Here is a 25,449-nt window from a genome sequence, read left to right on the forward strand (position 1 = left end):
TTCTTTCTTTATCTTTTTTGTAAGTGAGGTCGGCCTTTGAATAGGGCCGAACCTCAATTTTGTACTTGGCCTCTAGGCCTTCATCAATAAAGATTTTTTCTTTTTCCAAACTTGTGCCTGCTTCTGTTTGTATTTTAGCTGCTTGAGCTGGATTCCTTTTTGGTGAATTTCTTCAAGTCTTCAAGCTTGGCCAAGTCTCTAGACTTAGATTCCGGTAGAATTCGCCAAGTTGTTAGGCTTAGCTCTAAGAAGGATCATGTTGAGGCTTTAGGCTTAGACTTTAGGAAAACTCGCTAAGTCTTTAAGCTCGGGCTCCGAAGAAGTCCCGCTAGGCCTTTAGGTTTGTCTTCTGGAAAAATTTTGCCAAGTCCTTGGGCTCGGCTTCCAGATTGCTGAAGCTTTGAGCTCGGACTCCGAAGAAGTTCCACTAGGCCTTTAGGCTTATCTTCTGAAAAAATTTCGCCGAGTCCTTGGGCTCGGCTTCCAGATTGCCGAAGCTTTGAGCTTGGACTCCGAAGAAGTTCCGCTAGGCCTTGAGGCTTATCTTCTAGAAAAATTTTGCCGAGTCTTTGGGCTCGACTTCCAGATTGCCGAAGCTTTGAGCTCGGACTCCGAAGATAACATAGGCTGAGGTCGGAATATCGTTGGAGCTTCCATGCTTTCAATCTTGAACTTGGTCGGCGTGGAAGCAGGTAGAGTTAGGCCTCATGGTGAATGACTTGGCACCTCGAAGCTCGGTTAGAGCATCATCAGGCGGAGCTCGAGGTCGCTGTTACAGGCCGTCTCGGCTTGAGTTGACATTCGGACTCGGCAAAGCCCTCGTCCAGGGGGGTCCGAGGCAAGATCGAGCTGGAGATTGACGGTGAGGAGCTTCCCGCACTCAGTCAGGAGATTATGTGCGAGGTTGAGGGAACCTCGGCTCGTGATCGATTCAGGAGAGCATCCTGGCCTTAGTCGGGATTTCGTTGACCGTCCTGTAATATAAGCAAGTAAGTACAATGATGTAGGTGCTGGGTAGGATATACCTCTCGCACCATCGGAGCCGGACATCTCATGTTGAGGTAAGCGACTCCGCTCCGAAGTTGGCTTTCAGCAGTGCTCTTTGGCCTATAGTTCGCTCTGGGCGCGCCTGCACACCAGGGGGTCCACGTAATCTCCTGAATGTCTTCTCGAGGCCGAGGAAGCTTGGGCTCACTGTCGACTCAACGGGACATCCCGACCTTAGTCGGAGGATCGAGCACGAGATCGAGAAATCTTGGGCTCGCTATCGACCTGGTGACGCTTTTCGAGGTCGAGGGAGCTTGGGCTCACTATCGACTCAGTGGGGCATTCTGACCTTAATCGGGGGATTGAGCACGAGGTCGAGGGAGCTTGGGCTCGTTGTCGACCTGGTGATGCTTCTCGAGGTCGAGGGAGCTTGGGCTCACTGTCGACTCAGCGGGGCATCCCGATCTCGATCGGGGTCTTTGATGGAGATCGAGACCGAGCTCGACGTCGTTGTGGCGAGGTATTTCAGACTTGGCTGGGGCATCCAAACTTGGTCGGGCATCCGAGCTTGGTCGGATTTTCTGAAGATCACAAGTGTCCCAATATCAGGAGGAGCACAGAATAATTAGAGAACTGTGAATGAATTAACATGAGAAGGGGACGAGAATCGTGTTCCCAATCGTCGAGGGCCCCTTAGGGCTCTACTGGTAATACATCCGAAGATTTTCGGAATTCCAGCTTCGCGGAACGAGGGTCCCTTCGAGAGATTCCAGCTTGTATGCTCCGGGCCATTGGACTCGTGCAATCCGGTATGGCCCTTTCTGGTTTGGGGCAAGCTTACCCCGCTCGGTGGGCTGAGAAGCTTCTGCTCTCCTGAGGACGAAATCTCCTGCCTTAAAGAGCTTGACTTTTACTTTGGAGTTGTAGTACTGTGCCGTTTTTCGTTGATATCTCGCCATGCAAACTCGGGCTGCCTCCCTCGTCTCCTCGATGAGGTCCAAGTTGCCCCTGAGCTGGGAGGAGTTGGAGGCTGCATCGTAATGTTCCACCCTTGGACGAGCACTGGCATCGATCGCACCTTCGGACGAAGTCCGTTGCATCCTTTTGAAGTGTGGGCCAATAGTATCCTTGGCGCAAGATTTTATGGGCCAATGCTCGGCCTCCCAGATAGTTTCCGCATATCCCTTCATGAACCTCTCGCATAGCGTAGTCCGCCTCTGATTTCCTCCTCGATCGAGACCGAATACTCAGTAAAACCGACCAGTGGAGCGTTCATTCTCCGAAGCTGGCTTTCCGTCATCCCCATTTTTTGATAGGCATCGCAGTATAAAATATTTGTCGAGCTTAAATTATCAACTAGGATGTGCTTTACATCAAATTTGTTTACAATCATGGAGATGACCACAGCGTCATCATGAGGAGTCTCAACTCCTTCCAAATCCTCGTCCGAGAATGACATGGTTTCGGAGGTATGCGGGCGCTTCGGAGGGGTCCTTCCCTTGATTGGTTCTTCAGCCGAGCTTCCTCCTCCAATGGTGTTAATAGTGCCAGCGTTGGGCCTATTGTCATTTGGATTTTCGGGCAGTGCTGCATTTTCCACTGGCCTCTTTTCCTCACACCGGTTCCACACAAACCGGTTGAGTACCCCACAGCGGATAGGCGCCTCGATCTCATCCCGAAGCTGGAAGCAATCCTCTGTGTCGTGGCCGTGATTCCGATGGAAACAGCAATACTTCCTAGGATTGCGCCGAGCTCCTGTATCCCGCATCGGTGGTGGAGGTCGGAAATAGTCTCGACCTTCTATCTCCATTAGGACCTCTGCTCGGGGAACATTCAGGGGAGTGTAATTCTCATACCTCCCCAAGGGCATTCGTGGCTGCGGCGAAGAACTCGGTCGAGGCGGGGACCTCGGTCGAAGCTGTTCCCGTTGTCGAGGTAGACTCCTCAACTGAGGCTGTTTCTTATCTCGGCGGGGGGATCGGCTGCTCGGGCGGCCTTGCTCTTCACGACGTTTCTTCTGCTTCTTTGAGGCCTGCTCGATCGCGCCCCGCCTGGAGGCGATGGCCTCCTCGGCCTTCGCATACTTCCGAGCTTGGGCCAACATCTCGGTGAAGTCGGCAGGGAAGCTTTTCTCAATAGAGAAGAGAAACCTGTAGGATCGAGCCTTAGTCTTCAGTGCCGACATGGCTATCGACTGGTCGAGCTCGAGAACCTCTCAGGTCGCAGCGGGGAAACAGTCGAGATAGTCTTTGAGGGATTCTCTCTCCTTTTGTTTGATGTCGAGGAGGGAATCTGAGGTTCGCCGCTGGCGTCAGCTAGCAGCAAAGTTGGTGGCGAACTGCCTGTCGAGCTGCTCGTAAGAGAATACCGTGTTTGGCTTCAGTCTAGAGAACCAGAGCCGAGCCGTTCCTTAAAGAGTTGCTGGGAAGGCTTTGCAAAGCACAGCTTCCGAGGACCCCTGCAATGCCATGAGGGCTCGGTAACTTTCCAAATGGTCGAGGGGATCGACAGCTCTATTGTAGGGCTCCACCTGGGGCATTTTGAACCTCGGTGGGACCGGCTTATCCTCGATCTGGCGAAAAAGGGGGACTTAGTGGTGAACTCAAAGTCACCCTCGTGCCTTGCCTTCCTGCTGTAAAGCGCTTCAATCTGTCGCTCAAGCTTCTTGACCTTCCTGTCGAGCTCCCAAGCTTGGGGGATTGCCACAGTAGTCTGCTCCGGCTCGTGTCGGTCCGGGGCTGACTCAGCTTCCGAGAGCTGGGGCCTTCTGTCTATGCTCCTCCCTGGCAGTTCTCTCCGGAGAGACGCTCGGGCTGAGCCTTGGTGACAGCATCATTCTTCATTGTTGGCCCTCGAGGAGCCATGAAGATTCTGGCCCTGGGGCACCGGTCCATTTGGAGGAAGCACTGGCTGGACTTGGGCCTGTGGAGGCGGCATAGGTAGGGCTTCCTCATGTTGCAGGCCTTGGACAACTACGGCCAAGGCTTGAACCTGCTGCACCAGGATATTGAACTGTTTTGGCTGGACTTGGGGAACTGGGTCAGGCGGAGATGGCGAATTCTGGACAGAGTGTCCAGGACTTGATGGGAGATGCCGGAAGGCATTGGAGGCTCCTTTGCTTCTCAACTTCATGGCCACAACTCGGGCTCTTCCTCTAGCGCCAACTGTTGCTGGAATTTGGACCCGAAGGCGGCCGTCGGCTGAGAAGGAGGAGCTTCAGCGTGAGATGGCGGGTGACAGTCCGTCGGCGGGCGGCGTCCTCCGAGGGACCTGCAAAAAGCCGGTGACCGGGATTTCCGGCGCCGGCCCTCCGATGCCTAAGTCAGAGGGGGCAAATGTATGGAGGGAGAGAAAATATGTCTCAGGAGTTTTAGAGTCCAACCCCCTCTAGGATGGAGGGGTTCCTCTTTTATAAAGGGGTACAGGATTACCTGTGATATAACGGGGCGGACGGGTTACCGTCATGATTGAGCATGTCGTATGAATTAATGCACGATCGTGTGAATTAATGCATCGCCGTAGGAGATCAGGCCGGAGCCAATGAGTCGTCGTGGCTGATCGGACGTAGCCGAGCAGGTCAGCTATTTGTCGTGGAGGGCTTGAGATCCGTAGATAACACACACATTAATTATTGAGTGAGCCGGAGATCAGTGAAGGCCATGCGCATTAATTGTTGAGTGAGCCGGAGATCAGTGGAGGCCATGCGCATTAATTGTTGACAGCAGTAGCAGGATGTGGTCCTTGGTCGAGCTACAGAAGGATGTGACCGCAGCAGGTGGATAGCAAGGTCGGACTTCCGAGGTCGAGGATGCTGAGGTCGGGTGCCTAGGTCGGAAGTCTCGGAGTCGAGCGCCTGGTCAGGCACCAGGTCGAGAGCCCTGAGGTCGGGTTTCCAGTTGGGCATCTTGAAGTCGGGCGCCTCCAGGTCGGATGCCCTCAAGTCGGGCGCTTTCGTCATGTGCCGACGATGCGTTCATGCATTTTTGGGGCGATCTGCTTTTCCCCCAACAACACCAATTAAAGATATGTTACGAGGGTGTGATTGATCCGTAGGCAGGAAAAGCCTATCAAGAGCCTTTTTATATCTCATGTTTCCTTCCATATATAATGTAATTCCCAGGTGCTTCTTTGGTATGGTAATTCTCTGGCCTTTCAATCCATGTTCCAACTTTAGGACTTCCTTAAGTTAATCATTTCTGAAATTAACTTAGACTTGCCTATGGTCTCTCAGTCAATTTGCGTTCTTTATAAGGATCCACTACCTTGACGGACAAGGCTTTTCAACTTCCTCCACGAGGCAAGTAGAATTTTCGAAGATACTGGTTTAAATCCTGGATAGTCTACCCATGAAACTTGCCCTTGGGACTTGTTTAGTTTATGGAAAGAGAAGAGAGGAAAATGTGACCAACGGAAAACTAAAAAATGCTGATGTTTCGTTTGAGATTTCAAAGAAAAGGAATAGAAAAGTAGTTTTTTTTAATATAAATAAGGTTTTCATATTTTATAGGAAAGAAAATTCAACAAGGGAGATAAAAAGGTCACTTTCCCATGAGTTGAAAATTGAGCTTTTTTTTTATAAAAATACTTTAGACTTTTAAATAGAATTGGTTACGATCTTTCTTTTTACTACCGGGGTAATAAAGATTTTATACTATTTTTTAAGGACTCGTTTGGTTCGCGGGAAGCATTTTTCCCTCTTAGCAATAGGATTCTTGAAAAACATATTCCTTAAAGGAGAATGCCTGCAAAAGCATTTTTGGCATGTTTTGTTGACAATTGAAAAGTGATAATAGATTTTCAGAGTGCTTATATTTGGTTGATCATCCACTTTCCTGAGAAAGTTATGTGTAATTCCTATTATATCCTTAATAAAAATTAGGTATTTAATGCCTTTTTAATATTAAAGGGTTTTTTTAAAAAAAAATATAAAAAAGTGAGTGATTTTCGGCTCACGAAAAAGTAATTTTTTATGTTTCTCATGAGAAATTTTTTTCATGAAACGTGGAAATTATATTTTTATGGGAATACAACTTTTCGTGTCGCTCATTTGAAAACTTCAATCAAACAAGAATCATCCCATTACTTTTCCATTAACACACTTTTCTTCCTCCCTTTTTTTTTTTCCACGACCCAAACGAACTCTAAAGACTACTCTCAATTGCACTATTTTTTCATGGTTAACAAAATATAAAAAAATATTTTTCTAGATATCGTACACTAAAACATGAGCTTGCTAACAAAATATTTTATTAAAAAAACTATTCGAACGAAACGACCCCATAATTAAAGATATCTGCGCTAAACCATATCATATTTTTTCAAAATTAATTTCCTCGGTACGAATGACAAGCAGGAATCATGGTAGCTCAGATGTAACTTATCAATGTTTTCTGAAATCACTAAAAAAATCAGACCTCGGACCATATTCCAGTATTGGCATAGAACTGCACCTGCAATGTCAGGTATTCATCATAAGGTTCAAAACTTTTCTTTCGTTTTCATCTGGTTTTTCCGAAGAGAGAAATATAAGCTTCAGAGCTTACGGCTAATGGAAGTAAACTTTCAACGCTTCTAACTTTAAGCTGCCAAAAGCGGCTGGGGGTTAGACCATCGTGACACCATACCTTCCTTCGGTCAGATAAGTGGTCGTTATCTGGAATAGGAAAGGCTACTGGTTTTTTTTTTTTTTATTTTTATTTTTTATTTTTATGCTAAAGCGAATGCCTCAGAAATGTCAAATATGAATATGAATACATCAAAAAAAAAAAAAATCAAAAGATAACAAAGTTCCAAAATACACCATATATTTTGCTCTCTCAATCTCTACAGAATAGTTAGCTACATATGAGGCTACTAGTCTGCTGCCCTGTTGGCCTCACGATACACGTGCTTTGTCTTCAAGGCCATCCCACAATTGATCACTAATTATCTCTTCACCAATAAAAGAAAGGAGAAGCTTTACGACCTGGGTATGAATTCTGACTCATTTTTCAGTAAAGCTTACATGGTTTGCGTGGGGTGATAACTTTTATATCCAATGGACCTAATCCACTTTTCTAAGACTAATCCGTGATAGGTTTGGGGAAGCTAGGTTAGGTTCGGAACCCAACCACCATTGGAACCACCTCATACTTGTTAATGTAATCAAATCGTCGTCTACCCAACCTACCTACTGTGAGGCTTGTGATTAGGTCTAAATATATCATTTATCTAAAACTAAGTGGCCATGCCCAATTGGTATGAACAACAGTAATGAACAATGATTATGGACACCCAAGTTGATGGAGATTAAAGTTGAATAGGGAGGATTTGTAGAATTGAATTCCAAATGGTTTAGTTAATTCCATTACGAAAGGAGCATTATTAGATTCATGATCCAACGATTGGAACTTCCTGTTAGACTTAGTTCTTAGCAAATTAGGTTCCATCGTATAAATTTTGAGGATTAGATAAGAAATTAGGCTCTAGTTCAAATGAGGTGCATGGAATGGGAAGCATACGATGGAACAATTAATCAGCTGCTTTCTAGTTGGTGAATGAAATTAGCTAGAAAAAACAGCTTAGAAATATTTTTTTCTCCTCTCTCTATTCGAGATAGAGGGAACTTCTACACAAATTAAATTATTGAAGTTTAAATAATAGGATGCACCTTCTAATACTTGAAACTAAGACATTCTTCAAAATGGAAGGTGTCATTATCGAGACAACACCTAGTTCACTCTATGGCATAGCATATTGATAAAAAAAAAGTATGAAGAAAATAAAACTTCTATTGCCTTTTCGGCTTGTCATTGTAGAATATACAATGCAATAAGAGGAGTTTCATTTTGTTTTTGAGAAGATATAAAAATGATGCTGACCAAAGAATTAAATGACAAAACAAAGAATTCTTGGACCACCGTATTAAAGCAAAAAGACTAGCAGGAATTGGTGGCGGCCTCCTCCCATATCTTTGCCAAGAAATTGTGGCTGCTATCTAGAGCAGCCCAATATAATTAGGGATCTAAGGCGAACTCACTAAGAGATGTCTTTTTTCTTTCTATTTTGTCTTTAAAATTTTTCCTACGGTGGGCTTTTTTTGAGCCGAAGCTTTAGGCAACCGCCTAGTCATCTAAGAGTTGGGCCAGCCCTGGTTGCTACTGGTAGTTCGTTCCAAGAGAATTCTAGGTAATATTTCATACTAAAAGATAAACATGGATGACAAATTAAAGTATCTAAGAAGTAGAATTTTCAGCTACGAGAGAGAGAGACGTAGAGCTGAAGAAGTTGGTACGAGCATACATGCTCTCAACCTCCCCCAAGGAAGCTTCCACCAAAAAAAAGAAAAACCTCAAAAGGGATTAAAAAAATAATAGCCACATAGCCGACGGGTCCCACCAATGGATCATCTACACTTCTTTCTTAGGTCTCACGACATTATCAGAAAAAGAAAGAGAAATAAAGACACCGAAAGGAGGTGCATTTCGACCAGATTGGACGCACAATTATACTGTAAACGATACGTGTCATGTGATTCCTCGGCTCGGGCTGCTTTTTGGGGCAGTTCTGGGTCTCTGTAAGCATTTTCGTGAAAGAAAGAGCAAGGACAAAAAGACGTTGCCGAAACTTCCCCTTCGTCGACAGGCGATAGAAGCCGCTAACGGCTGGCTCTTCATGGGATGGCAGTTTCTGTAATAAAATCAAATTCTTTTCTGAAGAAATTAATTGATATAAACTAAGAAAATACGAAGAAGAGTCTAAGAGGCTCAAGGGATCGTGCTAACCCGGCGCGAACGGCCCGACCGCCTCCCCGACGGAGCCACGGGCTACAGCCGGTCGCCCACCTAATCCGACCCGGTTCTCCCAGTCACTCCTTTTCAAATTAAAATCCCAAAATCCACGCTTGCTCTCTCTCTTTCTCGCCTCTCTTGTCCCTCTCCCTGTGTCGCTTGCCGGGGACCGCCGGCTCGCTGTTATCCTCCACCTACTTGAAAGCTCGGATCGGAGGGTTCTCGCCAGCCTCCAGGGTTTCGGGAACTCGATTTTGGAGCCGGCAGGTGGATTCTAGGGTTTTGGAGGGGTTCTTGATGCCATGGAAGGGGCTTTGCAGAGGCGTGGAGATATTGGAAGGTAGAAATTTGGGAAGGCGAGCGTTTGGGTACGGTCTTTGAGTCGCATTCGGCAATGCTGGATGAAATCTCCGCTCTTTCTAGGGTTTGTCCACTGGATGGGAAGTGGAGACGTTTCCGAACCCTAATTGCTGTTCTATGTGGAGCTTAGGGTTTCATCTGTGTCGATTTGAGCGGTGGATGGATCGGAGCCTTCACCATTAGTTTCGTCTGTGGATTGGTTCGAAGAAAGAGAGATTCGTGACGTTTCTTTCGGAGAAAAGGAATCTTGGCATAGCGAGAGGATTTTGAGCTGGGGCCGCTGAATCAAGCCCTAGGCATGTTAAAAATTGGAGAAACTAAGAGATCTTTGCGAGCATTTGAGCTGAGATCGGAGGATCAGCGAGTAGTTTCTTCAATGTCGGGCGCCCCGAAGGTCCGGTCCATGAACGTCGAGGATGCTGAGGTGAGGCCAGTCCTTGGGCCCGCTGGCAATAAAGCAAGGATGGCAGGTACGGCTCGGAAGCCTGCTTTGAAGCCTGTGCGGAAGGTGGAGAGAGCAGAGGTCGGGGCAACAGAGAAGAAGGCTTCCCCTCGAGCAGTTGATTCACCACCTCTAACACCACCTTTTAGTGCTTCCTCGGTTCTAAGGAGGCATGAGCTGCTTATCCGCTCCAATTTGTCACTCAATGCTTCTTGCTCCTCGGATGCTTCCACTGATTCCTTCTGCAGCCGGGCGTCCACCGGGAGGATTGGGAGGCTGAGTCTCACTAGTCGCCGAAGGCAGAGCATTTCCAAGCCAGAAAAGATGGGTGTGAAGCTGGGAAAGATTGTTCCTGATGGCGTTTCATTGTCTTCGCTGGAAATTTTCAAGGGAAAGAGGAGGTGTGCATGGGTGACAGCAAATGCTGGTGAGTTCTCTATTTTGGTCATTGTGAGTGGCTTGTGTGTGGCTCGGCTTGTGTTGTCTCTATTGTAATTACAATAATTATGTGGAAGTACCTAGAACCATTTCACGAGTTAATGTCTACAAAACTTTTTCATACTGTGTGGAAACAAATGTTGCCATTTGCATTTTTGCGATCTTGCAGCATCGTCATATAAACCCTTTGGTGTTCCTTTTACTCTCTTAACTTAAGCCATTCTCCTTTTTTCTCCCTTTCTTTCTCTCCTCTTTCACAAATTGTAATTTTGAGGACTGATTAATTTACGTAGAAAGATATTTTGTTTGGGGTGGGAATCTACGATAGCTTGGTAAGGCTAGTGTCTTCTTCACACTAGCTCAGGATCTTTTTTTTCTGTTGTTCGGGATTCATGCAAATGGTATTATCTAATCTACAAAATTTTTTGAAGGGTACATGCTTTTGATACTATAGTATGTTTGCTTGTGAAATAATGTACACTGCATATTTATGGAAATTTAATGCAGTTTATCCTGTATCTGGGGTTTCTATTAGCAAATTTGGCATGCCTTTAATAATACTTTTAGGTATATTTTAGGTGCATTTGTATGGTGGCAAGTTCATGGATGCATTAAAAATGTTAGGGTAGTGGATCTGGACTATCAGATTTTAGTAATTAAAAGAATGCTGCGAGAGTTATCTGTATTCACATAAATGTAAAGCACCTTCTATTTTCTGGCATCTGTTTTGTTCTAATCCACAACATTTGCTGGTTTTAGCCCTTCAGGTTCCTTGAGCATCATCTTGGTTCAAAAAACTTGCCAACTAGGATATAGTCCTTCTACATTGATTCCAAAACAATGATGATGACAAAATTTTGAGTATAGTGGTTGGATTGCCACATTTCTTGGTCAACCTGGAACTTCTTCCCCATGCAAGTGAGAGATTTGCTAACGGGCATAATCAAGTTCCACTGGTATGATGAAAGCAAAATGTCTCAGCCTATCCGCACGCTGAAGTGGTTCGAGTATCTATAATTACTTCTGAAACAAAACCCTGTTATGCCACATCTTTTGTCCCAGTCTCATTGACCTTAATAATTTTACATATTTTTTGGAGCACTTCTGTCATTTAAAATTTAAGAGGGTAGCTTCCCCCCCCCCCCTTCCCCCCTTTTCTTGTTTTTTCTGCATGTGTTTCTTTCATCTAAAAACATTTGAGCTTACAGTCTTGTTGATGGCTGACGTGTCCGATGCACAAGCCACCCTGGCATATGATCAGGCCAACCCATCTTTCAGGTCAACGGTCAAATTTCTCAACAGTAATGCTTGGCAATTTGAGTCCACTTATCAAGTAAAATAAAGGACAAATTATTCACAAATTTTCCATTTTTTAATTCAAATTGGTCCATAATTTATTATAAAGTCTATATGCCAAGAACTTCAAACGTCGTATGCATCTTTTAGTATTTCATTGTAATATAAAGCTGATCGTGGGCTGGTCTTGGGCACAAAAAAATGTCAGATTTTATATAGGTCTAGCCTGAAGCCCGATTAAAAATGAATAGAGTTTAGGCCCGAAGCCTGTCCCATGATCAACTCTACTGTAATATTTTTGCATACATGAAATGGGAATGGAAGAGGCACTTAATGTCTTTTTCTTCTGTTTTTGCTATGACATTGTGTTTACAATTGGAATTGTGATTCCTTCTCTATTATTGAACTATTCCGAGCATTTCTTATCTAGTAACTTCCAGAATATCATCCAGATTATCTGCTTGTTTTGTAAGGTGTGGTGTGATTTTATCTTCCCAGATGAGCTGAACTTATTTATTGCTGCCTAATAATACATATAAAATCTCTTCATTGGCTAGTGATTTAGTTTTTCAATGGATGTTGGCTTTCACTTGGTGCTCAGCAGTGGGTATTTGAGGTTGTATATTGCTCGTGTTATTTTTTTCTTCTCAGTTCATACTGCATCGGGCCTGCTATTCTCTTCTTGCATCATCATATTCTTTCATAATAAGATACAGAAAATGGACATAAGCGTACCTCAAGGAGGTGTTTTATTAAAATAACAAAAAACCTTGTGGTGTACCAGGTCTCTTTGTTTATGCATCAGGTACATGCAGACCTTGGCTGTGCCTTTTAGATTAGGAATCTGCAATAACTATGCTGCCAAGATGATTTTCTGTTAACTGCTTGAGCACGAATTCCATATAAAAAACCTAAGCTTTGTAATCATAGGTTCTAGGCACAGTCCTCCTCCTTTTCAAAACCTAACTTAATGCTACTGTTCTTGGATGAGTTCAAGTCATAACTGATGTATGTCTAGGGATGTTGTATTAAGACATTTCTAACAGAAAAGATAAAATTATTGTAAACCTTTTTGCGGCTTTATTTCTTGCAACTTCTTGATTCTGATATGATTTCTTAACGTTCCATATTATAGCGATGGATAGATCATAAATGGCTTCGCGTAACACCAAAGGGATATTAGTTGAATGGAATTGGGATGTAGATGGAAAATAATGAAATAGAGACATTTTGAAGTTCTATACTAAGGATCATAAGCTTGTTTAGGTCATTTGACATATATTATTGAACGGCAACTACCTCATTAACATTTTAAAAACAAATTTACTACAATATAAGATTAAAATTTTAAATACCATTTTACTCTGTTTGTATTACTTTCTGTTTACATGACCATCACATGTCATGAAGTAAGGCCTGACTCACAAAAGAGGATCTCCAGGGAGAAGTTGAGAGTGACCAGAAATTTACATGATTTGCTTTTTTATATTAAAAATTCTACTTTTCTGCTTCATTTCCTCTATGTCAGTGTTTTTCCAAAACAAGTGCTGTGAAATGGGCTAGAGTTGGAAGCTTTTATTTTGTTTTAATATATAATTTGTCCCTTTTTCTGCTTCATGATCAGTCAGACTGCATTGGCATCTATTTTGTGTTCTCTGACGTCTTAATACATTGTAGATGAGTTTTGCGAATGCTTGCACTGATTAAGGCGGTGAAGTGTCACTGGAACTGGCCTCCCTGCAACCACCCTTTCCTGGATTTTGTTGTCAGAATATTTGCCAGCACATGTAGTTATGTTGTTTTGTTAAGGGCCAGACCCTACTCTAAACATTGGATAATTCACCACCGCAGTTTTCATGACTCCGATAATCTCCTTATATCAAGTACTGATATTCTCCAATTGGCATATCTATAAAACATATTTGGAGAAGGTGTTTGCTTAACTATGTCAAGTCAGGCACTCCCTGTTGGTTGAAAGTTTACATACTTTGGTGATAAAAGGTCATGACACATCTGATTGATGAAAACCAAACCTGTAAGTGGCTAGAACAGTAGAATTGTATTATTATTTTGAGTGTTCTGCTATAAAGCTTTATTGCTTCATGCTTTTGCAACTAAGTTAAAAAATTTATAAGCACATAATAAGGTTAGCAATATTGTATAGATATAATGTTGGATAATATACAATCTAAGGTGATAATAAATTTGGTTAGGGTGGTGATAGTCACATTAAGAAAGAAAAAGTTCAATAAATTGGAAAGCATAGGGGCTGTATCATTTAAGGCAATGTTGCCAAACATGTCTATGTGGTCTTGGTACACTAGAAAGTGGAGGAGCTGCATTATTTAATGTAATGTGGTTATGGGTTAGATGGTCTAGTGGAGAGATTCATTAAGCCAACCCTTACTAATGTTGATGGTTATGGTTGCTTTATTTGCCTTTTTCCTTTGATGCGCTATATTTATGTTGTTTTTATTCAGTGAGAGTGCTTATGCTATTCATATCTTCCACTTCTCAGCCTTAAATAATGTCGATTGTCTGGTCAGAAATAATGAATTCTATCTTATCAATGTTCATTTGTAGCTTCTTCTGTGCTGTTGTTCTTAAAAATATTCATGGTTTATCTGTTATAACAGATCCTTGTTATGCTGCCTTTCATGATGAAGAATGGGGAGTCCCAGTACATGATGATAAGTATGCAATCTCAACTCTAATCTCACTTTGCTTGGTCAGCAAGAAGTTAATATTTATTTGTTTGTCAGATCACAGAAAGTGATCTTTGGTGTCTAAAAATCTCAAAAATATATACAGGAAACTGTTTGAGCTGCTTGTACTATCAGGTGCATTGGCCGAACTTTCATGGCCTGCAATTCTCAGCAAGAGACACATATTTAGGTAACTCTTGCCTCTGGCATGAGACTCTATTGTATTCCTTTTCAAGTATATGATCTTACCACCTTCTTGGACATACCTTTTCACAGGGAGGTTTTCATGGATTTTGACCCAGAATTGGTTTCTAAATTAAATGAGAAGAAACTTATAGCACCAGGAAGCACTGCCAGCTCGCTTTTATCAGAGCCAAAGCTGCGTGCCATCATTGAAAATGCACGCCAAATACTCAAGGTAGATTCCTCTCTCTTTTCTTTTTTGTTTTCTCACTATCCTTATCATTATAATTGCAATTATATAGTTATTTGGGTGCTTGGAATTATTCCTGCCTGCATTAATGCAGACTACTTTGGGATAAGCCACTGGTTGGTTTGTGTTTTTCTTCTATGATATGAGCATCGGTTAATTGCAAAACTCATTGGATAATTATTGAGAAAGTAACATGATGTATACTGACCATTCAGGGTCTATCATCATAAGTATGCCATTTGGCAATAGCAATCGGTCCAGTTTCAAGTAATCCTTTTATTCTACTTCGGTACAAATTGATGACAGTTACTTTTGGTTCTACCGGTGTAGATCATAGCAGAGTTTGGATCATTCAATCGGTACTGCTGGAGCTTTGTGAACCAGAAGCCCATCATGAGCAGATTTCGCTACCCACATCAAGTCCCAGTAAAGACTCCGAAGGCAGATGTTATAAGCAAAGACTTGGTGCGAAGGGGTTTTCGGAGTGTTGGACCAACAGTCATCTACTCCTTCATGCAGGCCTCAGGGATAACCAATGACCACATCATTAGTTGTTACAGATTCGAGGAATGTATATCAGCTGCCGCATCGGTAGATGAGGATGAAGGGAATGCTATCATGGCTAAGCATAAGGTGGAGGAGAATACGAAGGCAGGCGAGAAGGCGGGGAACCTGGACTTGGACTTGTCTGGAGCTGTGGATGGACTGAGCATCTCATAGCAGATGGGGGCCGGGTATTGGGTGGGTTTGGAGTTTATAATATCTTTGTACAATTAGACTGGCTGGTGGCTGGCCCTTTCTTGGGAATGAGGGGATCCTCTGTGTAGATATTTGTGAATTTTATGCAATCTTGGTTTGCATATGTCATTGCTGCCGTCAGAGGAAGTATACATGTACTCTTATGTGTAGTTTTTGTTGGTGCTGTTTTTTTAGTTGCTGTGGGGCGGGGTGAGATTTTTTAAACAATCGGAGAGCTCAGTATTTACTCGCAAAGTGGGTATGGGCGGCCAGGCTATTTGACGGTTTTCGATGCTATCGAACGTCAGAAAAGTAGAACAGAACTTACTGATATTTTTGCTCAACTGGTTGATTCTAATCTCTTTCGAGGTGAATGATTATTTGGTTATTGGAGTAAGATGGGCAGTAAGGAGGAAGAAAGGAGCTAGATTTCTTGGAAGGGTTTAAGGCTGAAATTAAGATAGACATTAATCATCAAGTGAATGTCATAATCTCTGGATTTCCAAGAGGATTTGCTGTGAATATTTTATGACGACCAGGTTGTGCCAAACAGCGGAGTGTGCAACCAAATCTTGAAAATGAAACCACAGGGCTGCCTTTATGCGGAAACAAAGGACAAAGATCTTGAAATTGTGAAATTATTAGGTGCATCAGATCAGGTGAATTCATTCCATCTAAATATGGCGGTACAAGAATGATACCAGAATATTCCCTTCCATCTAAATATGGCGGTACAAGAATAACACCAGAATATCCCCTCGTCGGAAAAGCAGAAGTTGTCACTTTCATGGGCTTTGTTATTAATCATGGAAAGAAATGGAAAAACAAAGTGGTCGCAGTGCAATCGTATAATTTGGCATAATTTGGGCCATGAATGAGATGGAACATGCACCGTATCATAGTCTTCAAGGTCCGATAGTGTGTCCATCTTGCATGCATACCATGAATAGCAGCACTCGACCATCGTCAAACATCTACCTGCGGCTGGTACGATACACATCCAGTCCATTTCATTGCATGTACCGCTGCAAACACTAGCCTGACATTCCAAATGATCTCTTAGGTTGCATGTCATCTTTCTACAACCAGAAGGCAGCACCCTCCAGAGCCCCAACACTGTTACATTTTATCCAGTCAAGTTTGATGTGGCAGATGCAGTTCCTGATTGCACATTTAACAAAAAAATATACAGGCTATAGAGCTAGGCCTCACCATTAAAATAACTCTGTTGAGACCCTCCCCCCCCACCCTCAAAAAAAAAAAAAAAAAAAAACCCTCCTTTGGAACCAATACATTTGAAAAAAATGTCTTTTGTAGTATGATATTGGGAAATTAGAAGCAGCTCAACAACTGCACTGAAGGAAAGTATTTATATAACATAGGCATCCAATAGGAGTGAAAGTAAAGAAAATACAGCAGAATGATATAACAAACTAAATGGACCTATCCATTCACGAGTTTTCGACCGGAACTATTGCGCAGTTCCCATTTGAACGAGGCTGCTGAATACCTCCTGAATTTTTACTGCCAGCGTTTTCTGAAGTTGCACTTAGTCCCATAGTTAGAAGAGTCTGGGCAGATTCTATTGCTTTCTCACCTCCAAGCTCTTGAACCTGCTCATTAGATACCTTCCCATCCACATCCGGCAACCATTTGGTTGTGGGTGTTTCATATAACAAGGGGACATTTTTTGGTGTTTGCTCATTAGTGGTCATAGCAGTCGCAGCAGCAGCGGTAAGAAGAGCGCTATCAGGTGGATTGCTGCCATCTTTTAGGGGTGGCAACTCATGGTTGTGCTTGCCTTCATATGTTATGAGCAAAGATTTTGCATCCTCAGAAGACCTCTCTACATGTTTACGTACAGGACATCCAATATGGGTGCACCTATAGTAGCTTCTAGAACACATTAATGAGAAGGATTAGGTTCAAGGGAAAGCTTATATCGCTTAAACAAATTGGAATAAATTAGCAGGCACCAACAGCAAGCATATAATGATTTTACAATTAGACTTGAGCATTAAAGCATTCTAATTTGACCTCAAGACATAGTTTGTAAACTACCAGGCATCTAATATAGCCAAGTTCTTGATGCAGGATGACCAAAGAAATCTTCACAAACAGGTAAAAACTGAAGAAACAAAAGATATTCTTCTATACAACTTCTGAACCAAAGTTTTTTTTTTTTTTTTTAATGGCCAACCAAAGGCTTACTCTGTTCTGAAGCAAGATCTTAGAAACCTCGAATGCAACAAGGAGGCTTTTCCCCAGCAACCTTTTGCATGTGGAATTTTTTTGTTACCTATCTATTTATTTACTGTATGTTGAGACTCGTTGTTTCTTAGTACTCTACCATCACTCATGAGATTAAATAATTAAGAACAACAAAAAAGTGGCAATACATTTGCAATAACAAAAAAAATCCATGATCTTTTTTTTTTTTCTTTTGGGGGGCACAGAAATGGTGACAGGGGGCAACAAATCTGCAGCACTTCTCAGATAACTTCTACTTTTATTCATATACCAGCACAACGTAATTGCAATGAAATGGGCAGGAAGACCAACTTGCAATTAAAATTTTCAGTGTATGCACAATTTTTTTATTGAGACCTCTGCAAATAAATCCTGAATAATCTAAAATTTGTTAAGTATTTAACAAAGTGATAGATACAAAATTTAAATTTACCTTTTCATTCACAATAACACAAACCTTATTCCTGTTTTACTAATGGTATTCTACCAATACTTTTTTGGCAACCAGTTTGAACTAATGAACATTTCAGAGGGACAAGTTTGCCTAGGTGCATGAGTTGCGCTAATGCTCAAGTATGTAGGTTTTCAATAAATTTGGTCATTAAATGCAACTTTATTGGGAAAAAAAATTGTAATACCTCTCATTTCTCACGAGGCTGGTTAGGACCCAATAGCCCAATAACTCTTCTGAAAGAGACTTCTTCAATAAATCTAACAGTTCAACAAATTATCTTCTTCAATTTTTTCCAAAAAAAGAACTAACAATGTCAAGATGTTCTCACAAGTAACAACTTATGACCTCCTTAAGTACAGGCCAGTAATGAATCCAAAATCTGATCTTTAATTTAAACAAGCCTGACCTTGGTCCAATTTCTAAAGAACCCTATACTCGTAATACAGATCAAATCAGTTTTGCAATTAAACAACTTATGACATTATTCATATGAATCCTCAATTTTAAAGGCTCATTATTCATCTTCTGATGGTAGAATTGAGACTTCAATCCTACTGGAACGGTACTAGCTCAACTGAATAGTCCAGAATCAGAAATGATACATATTTGCGTGCATGCATGTGTACCAGCTCAGCCTTCTTACTGAGCTGATGATTGGGAATGACCTTCCTCTTCTTGTCATAATATTATTCATATTCACATTATTCCTCTTAGGGAGAAGTTAATCCAACTAAATGCTTTGGAATCTGTACCCTACAATTCTTTGGTAAAGTAAGTGTCTTCATTATTTCAAAGCATTTGCCTTCAGATTTTCCAATCACTTCTTTTGCTATCTTTTAAATAAAAAATATGAAAGATTCAATACATGTAGGCTTCATGCTCTAATCTCCCTTCTCTAATATCTAGGCTTTATAAGGATTTTCTGGTTTCGACTTGAATTTTGTTGTGAAACCCTTGTTTGCATCAACACCTAATTTTTGTTGGTCCTCACTGACAGGCAACATGATGAAATGGTAAACTCATATGAGTCTGACCACTTAAAATTCAGAAAATTAACTAAATTAGTCACATGACCGATCCAACCAAAGAGAAAACCCTAAGAAAAAGAAATACCTAAACTACTATGAGACCCCTAAACTTAAAATTAACTCCTTTTGGGGTTTCTCCTCATAGAGACACCTCTATAAGACCCTAGCAAGATATCTAGTTCTATTATACCACTGTTAAGTTACTTGGGGGAAAATAGTTCTTTGTTCTTTCAACTTAATCATTTCTATTTTTCCTTCTTTTCTTTCTTCTGAATACTATCATGAATAGAGCTCAAAGGAACTGAAACATCTTTTGTGCTTGAACTTTACTTCCTCGATAAGTTGCTTCAATTAGACTGCAATTATTACTAATGTATTACCACAAAGACAAGAAAATATTCTATACATGCTCATGAAAAGGTCCTTGATTTTTCTTTCTTTTGAAAAAGGAGGCCCTCAAATTGATCTGGGAAGAAATCAAACAGCATTCCAAGACCAGCCAAGCCTGAATCAAATGTCCCAGACAAACAAACACAAAGGCAGTATTCAACTCTAAGTTATTCATAATTGTACTCAACCCATTTACACTCCTGCAACCAAAATTATGTGATGCATAGAGAGAAAAATGCCAATCATGTATCTACTTGGGCATATGCACACTATATTATGTTCTAGTAAACAATTTTTAAGGTCATTGTCAAGCAGATGGATTGAAAGCAAGCACTGTACCTCAATAGCACCTTAAAGTCCAGGTCTTAGGCACTATATAGAACTATTTCACTGTTCATGAGGTTAGAGTAAACTGCATACATGATTTAGACGCCTTCCGCATGAACAATTCGTACAAACTTATTCTTAAAGTAATAATCATAATGTTAGATTGTTAGTTATAACAAATTATGATTGTTCTAAGGAAAATATTTGGTCTAAGATAGCAATTAGAATCACCATAGCACATTTTTCCAATTTGGTAGTTCAAAACTAACTGATTAGACCATGTAATAATTTCATATCTAACCAAATTCTACATATTCCTTTTGATGGATATGCAAAAAATTAGAAATCGTCCAAATAATAAATATGAATAAGTGGCAAAACCTGGGATTTGGATTTCCTTTCACAAATTTCCGCCCATACTTCCTCCACCTGTAGCCATCACTTGTTAGGCCCACATCACATGCTGTCTGCAATATAACTTTAGTCTCTCTAATAGTTTTGAGTACAGGAGCTAGATCAAGAATGGTGTTTTCAGTGCTTCTGCTTTACAAAGAAGAGAAACTTTTAAGCACAATTGTAGCATTAGAACTAAAGAATCAAAATACTAATATATCTTAACTACTTGCCTTCTCTTTGGATCTGGTTTATCACCAAGATCTTCTTCAGTCTTCACCGCAGAATCTCCTTCATGGCCATCTGAACAGGGTAAATGTTGTTCGAGGGTTTCATTACCAGAACTGTGCGGTAGTTTAGATGCAGAAGAAACTGTTGCATTATTTTCTGCTCCTGGAAGATCTAATTTTTTATTTACCACAGATGGGGCACTACGTTTTGCCTTTCTCTCTCTAGAGCTTCTAACTCTCAGGGGTGGTTCATGATTGTGACAGCCGCTGTAAACTATGTCAGCGACATGGCCATCTTGACAGCATTCGACCTTCTTCTTAACAGAACAGTTAGCATATGCACATCTATAATAGCTTCTGATATTCTCGCTGTTCTTCACCTGTTTCTGACCATATTTCCGCCAGTTGTAATCATCATCTGAGCTAGTCTTTTCATCGTCAGAGCTTGTCTTTACAACAATAGAAGCAGACTGAGGTTTCTGGTGAGATGAAGGTGGCTGCTCCATCTGTGGTGCACAGGCATTGTTCCCTGCTACAGGCAATGGGTCTTGTTGCAATGGCAACAGAGTAATGTTGGATATTTGAGGTTGTGTTACAGAGTTTCTTAAGAACTCTGATGAGGAAGAGGGATATGCTTTTTGCAATTGCATCAGTGCCTGAGCCATGACAGATGCCAAGACTGCTTGATGCGTCATTGCAAACTGCCCCTGGAAAAAAGACAAAAATGAAAATATTGCAGTTATGGACATCCCATTATACAAAATGCTGACAATTTAAGTATTTCAAACAACAAGAACTAAGGAACACTGTTCAGAGGGAAGTGGCAAACTGGCCCGCTCATCAACTTGACTTGCCACTACATTGATAACTAACAACATGCAGAATTTCATGAAAGTGACAAACAGGGAATTGAATAGTGACATGAAATACATGGTGATCTGAACCTATGATTAAAAGTCCATGTTTGTTTACTGAAATCATATGTAGGGTAAATAAAAGAAAAGTATTTACATATTTCCAGGGCATTGGATAGCATTTTACTTTAAATAAGAGGATCTACATCAACTATAATTGCTGAATATCAATAAACTTTGATAATACTTCTCAATTTTTGCAACTTACGTTCCGCATGAGCAAATAAATCCTGGGTCCAGAAAATCTTTCTAAATTCATCCAACCAGGGACTGCAACATTTACATAATTCAATTTTTTTTCTACATAAAACATAATTGGACAAAAAGCACTTGCCAAATAAAATAATCCAACAAAACAGGAATTATTCAGCCCTACAATCAAAAACCTGAGTTTTACCCAAGAACTTTTTAAAAATCAAGTTAAACAAGTTCCATCAAACAAGTTCCTTCAATATCAGCCTATATGAGAAGCCACATTAGTAATAAATAAAAGAGAATATTGAAAGCTAAGCCCTTACTGGAATTTTTCTTATTTGAATATTTATTCTTTGAAAAGTATATCATTGATAAGTGCCTCTGCAAAAGTCTAAAAAATTTACAACTAGACCCTTCCCACCATCCTGCTTTCATTTTTTTAACATTCTAACCTTAGTTTAGTTAGGCTAAAAGTTAACTTGACTAGTCTGTTAACTATTTCCCCCCCAATATACATAATTTTTCAAATATTTTAAGACAAATATTTGAAATTTTGTGCAAATATTTTATATGCATATTTTACTTTCTCACTTGTAAAAAAAAGGAATTAAGCACTTTGAGAACAGTATATATGCAAAAGTCCTCGAAGGGACCAAATGGTAAGATAATATGGTAAAATCACTTCTTGTTTGGAGGATGTTATCTAATCACATGAATGGTTATGCAATTTTTATATTTTGGAGTGTATTCATGCAAAAATCTTTTTTCACTTTATCGTGGTCTGAAAATTAGTTAATTGATATTTTTTTATGCTTTACATTTGAATGAAGCTGCGGAAATACATGAAATTGCAACATAGAAGTTACCTTAAGGCTAGATCCTTCAAGATAGGTATCAAGGGCATGGAAGCAAGGAAGGAGGTCCTCCAAATGAACTAGATAGGGATGAGCTGGTCGATGATAGTAAATCAGTAAATCATAAGTTGATTGGAGCTCATTACATTCCTGTTTTCATATTTATAAATTTTTCAGAAAGCTATTTAATCATTATTTCCCATATGGTTTATCATCTTATGTATCTATAATTCAATTTCGAAATTATATATGCACATACACCCTCATGTCTAGCAGATGCATGCAAAATCTACCTTGACTCATCTGCCCCTCTATTTAAATGCAGCATACCTATGCTGATGGTGGTCAGTCATGTCCATCTCAATTTAAGTACATGAGATGGTGCCTATTGCTACGTATATGGAGGAAGAATATGATGCTAGATTTGCATAACTAGTCAAAAAACAATGTTTCTCATTGAGAGACATCCAAATACTAGTTCAGCAATATCAAATTCAGTTTAAGTTAAAAGCTGCTTTAGTACTATAGCTATTCTGGCATGTTATTTGCATGTTTTCAGGAAGACGTATATCTTTCCATGCTAATGATGCATAGTGGCAGGCCATCTTTTTGCAGGCACAAACACAACATGCGATGCTCTAATCCTTACTCTGCACATCTCAGAGACTTTCAAATGGTTAGCATGGTCGGACATTATTTGGATTTAGTAAGTGTAGCATGCTGTTGCATAATCCGATAGGTCAGAATCCATAACAGATTCAAAGACCTAACAAGCTAATATCTTCTTCCTTGTCATTAATGGATAAGATTGCTATGCGACAGACAAACATATTTATCATATAAATAAAATGGAACTGCACGAAGAATCAACAGAACCAGCACAAGCACAAGCAAGAGAACAAGTCAACAACTGTTTCGAGATGACTCCAGCAAAAAGAAGGGTTCTCGTGCAGCAGTATAACTTATTCTATTGAATGCCGCTTTTGGGGGCTGAACTTGTCAGCTTTTCTTAGCAGAACTTTCTTGTTCGTTTTGGTCAACTATTTCATATATTAATAATCTCCAATTCCAATAACAAACGCAAATCAGCACAAGGTTTCATGCAATTCTTTTTTCTTTTCTTTTTTTTTAAAAAAAAACCAACCAGCTGCCGTTCTAAAATTAGAAAGATAATATCGAGAAAAGGTAAAAGTTTGAAACTAAAGAATTAGGCAAAAAAAAAAAATGGAAGACTTGGAAGAACAATCGGAGACACAGACCGCGAGCCCCGCGGCGGGGGCGATGTAGCACGGGATGGTGACAACAGGCACGGTGAGGAACGGGGCGACACCGGCGCTCCCCGGCGCCGCCGATGCCATGGCCCCCGCGAGGAGCTGCGAGAAGGAGCGACGGTCGCCGGCGCTTCCTCCATCTCCGCCGGGTTGGGAGGAGGAATCGGGTGAGCCGAGGGTTTTGGAATCACCCCCCTCGGCCTCAAGAGGAGGACAAGAAGAGCTCTCCGGAGACCCCTCTCGATCGGCCTTGTCGTGCTCCGGAACTCCCGAGCCTGGCTCCTCCGCCATGGGAGCTCCCCGAAGCCTCCGGGGAAAGGGAGCCGGTTTCCGATTCTCCGGCGACTCGGAGCCCCGAAGCGAAGCGGGATGAGTTCAAGAATATAGAGTGGGTTTCGTGCGTTTGAGAAGAGGGTTGGAGAAGAGAGAGAGAGAGAGAAGGCGAGGGGGGCAGGGCATGTGATCTTTGGACTGGTGTTGACCAGGTGGATTTGGGGGGCCGGGGATATAATAGGGGCTTTGACGGCGGTTTGTTTTCCGTTGGTGGGAGAGGAGACTTTAGAGGGGATAAAGGTGGCGGTTGCGCCTTGGGGGGTTGACGGATTTGGTGATGGCAGGGACGGCCGTTTGTCTTCTGGGTTTGACCTCCGTATAGTACACAGGGACCCGTTTTCAAATCGTCTCGGCGTTTCTGTCCTCCTGCTTTGTTTTGGCGTAAGAGCGGGGATGACCATGAGATTTTGAAAACGCCAAAATTATCACGAATTAAATCCTTAACGACCTCCCCCTTCGCATATATCCATTTGGAGAAGCGTACCGAACTCAGATTGTGGTCAAACCCAATTAACTATTGTAATTCACGACGCCTTAATATTACGGTTGAAAAGAATTAATATAAGAGACAAAGATCACATTGCAACACCTTCAGAATTCGAGCACCCAAGTAATCATCTTTAAGGGTGAGGGAAGGGTGCTTGGATGGAGGGCCACCCTACAGGCAGAACACTTGGATGCTACTGGGGAAGAGTTGTTAGTTTAGCATTATTCAATTTAACTTTGGTTATGCTTCGGTACAAAAGAAAAAAAAAATTATAGCATGCGCTGTATGCACCAGCATGGCTTTGCACGCCCTAATAGCCGATTGCTGTAGGCCGATCACCGAGATAAGTACGGGATGAATGGAACTCATATTAATGCATCTCGGTGATTGGTGGCATGCACCAACGTGGTAGTGCATGCAATAATTTCAATGTAAGACCATGATGAGCTCATATAGGTTATTATGCACAATAGTGTTATTCATACCATCATTCACGCTTGATCACTTTTGCTTTGCTCCAATGCTCGTCCTTTGAGGGTGTTTGGAAAACATTGATTTAATACAAAGTGGTATAAGCGCATAGGAGCACAGTGGCACTAATACATCAAAAGGTAAACAAGCATATATGAATAGCAATTCTCGTTATTAATATTCAAAAGGGCAGATTTGTCTAAAAAGACGTACAAATGGTTGGACATAATTCTTTCAAGTCCAAGCCACGCTTATCATTATGGAAATGTGGTAATTTGCGGTATCTTCAAGTGAAACATTCACTTTTGTTCACAGTTCATGTTACACAAGCCTGTCTAATCAATAAATTATAGAGAAAGGCATTAATCCAACAAGAACATTATCAGTTCTGGCATGTTCTAATGTACAAAACCATCGTATTATTGCACCATCTGATACTCTGGCAAGAGATCCTGAGGTATTTTTCACAGATAAACTGTGACGTTTGATGCTCGCCTAGTAGCTTGGCCTCAAGTCTGAAAAGTTTAGCAAGGTTTCATGCATGCAGTTCAATCTCAAAGCAGGATGCAAAAAAAAAAAAAAAAAAAAAAAAGAAGAAGAAGGCCTGCAAGTAGAGCCTAGCTTTTGCATCCAAGAGATCTTCCTTGCAGTAGCTTCTGAGAAAGCAAGCAACAAGACAAAAAA

General features: G+C 41.4%; 2 protein-coding genes across 3 annotated transcripts; one reads left to right on the forward strand and one right to left on the reverse strand.

Moving 5' to 3' along the window:
* The first annotated feature begins 8,878 nt into the window (after positions 1–8,878).
* Positions 8,879–15,512, forward strand: LOC120106194. Its single transcript, XM_039119104.1, has 5 exons — positions 8,879–9,985; positions 13,929–13,986; positions 14,104–14,187; positions 14,274–14,415; positions 14,761–15,512. The coding sequence occupies exons 1-5, from the start codon at positions 9,415–9,417 to the stop codon at positions 15,148–15,150; spliced, it is 1,245 nt and encodes a 414-aa protein (XP_038975032.1). The 5' UTR covers positions 8,879–9,414; the 3' UTR covers positions 15,151–15,512.
* A 950-nt stretch (positions 15,513–16,462) lies between these two features.
* LOC103717201 (probable WRKY transcription factor 4) lies at positions 16,463–23,936 on the reverse strand. Of its 2 annotated transcripts, none has more exons than XM_008805497.4 (4): positions 23,463–23,936; positions 20,244–20,947; positions 19,999–20,157; positions 16,463–17,061 (listed from the first exon to the last, which is right to left on the reverse strand). In XM_008805497.4, exons 1-4 carry the CDS (start codon positions 23,763–23,765, stop codon positions 16,620–16,622), a joined length of 1,608 nt encoding a protein of 535 aa, XP_008803719.1. In that variant the 5' UTR covers positions 23,766–23,936; the 3' UTR covers positions 16,463–16,619. The 2 variants fall into 2 exon arrangements, with proteins under 2 accessions (XP_008803719.1, XP_008803718.1); XM_008805496.4 differs by having other exon boundaries at positions 16,463–17,064.
* Between the last annotated feature and the right edge of the window lie 1,513 nt (positions 23,937–25,449).

The sequence above is a fragment of the Phoenix dactylifera genome, unplaced genomic scaffold (genome assembly GCF_009389715.1).
Source record: "Phoenix dactylifera cultivar Barhee BC4 unplaced genomic scaffold, palm_55x_up_171113_PBpolish2nd_filt_p 000488F, whole genome shotgun sequence".
Lineage (NCBI taxonomy): Eukaryota > Viridiplantae > Streptophyta > Magnoliopsida > Arecales > Arecaceae > Phoenix > Phoenix dactylifera.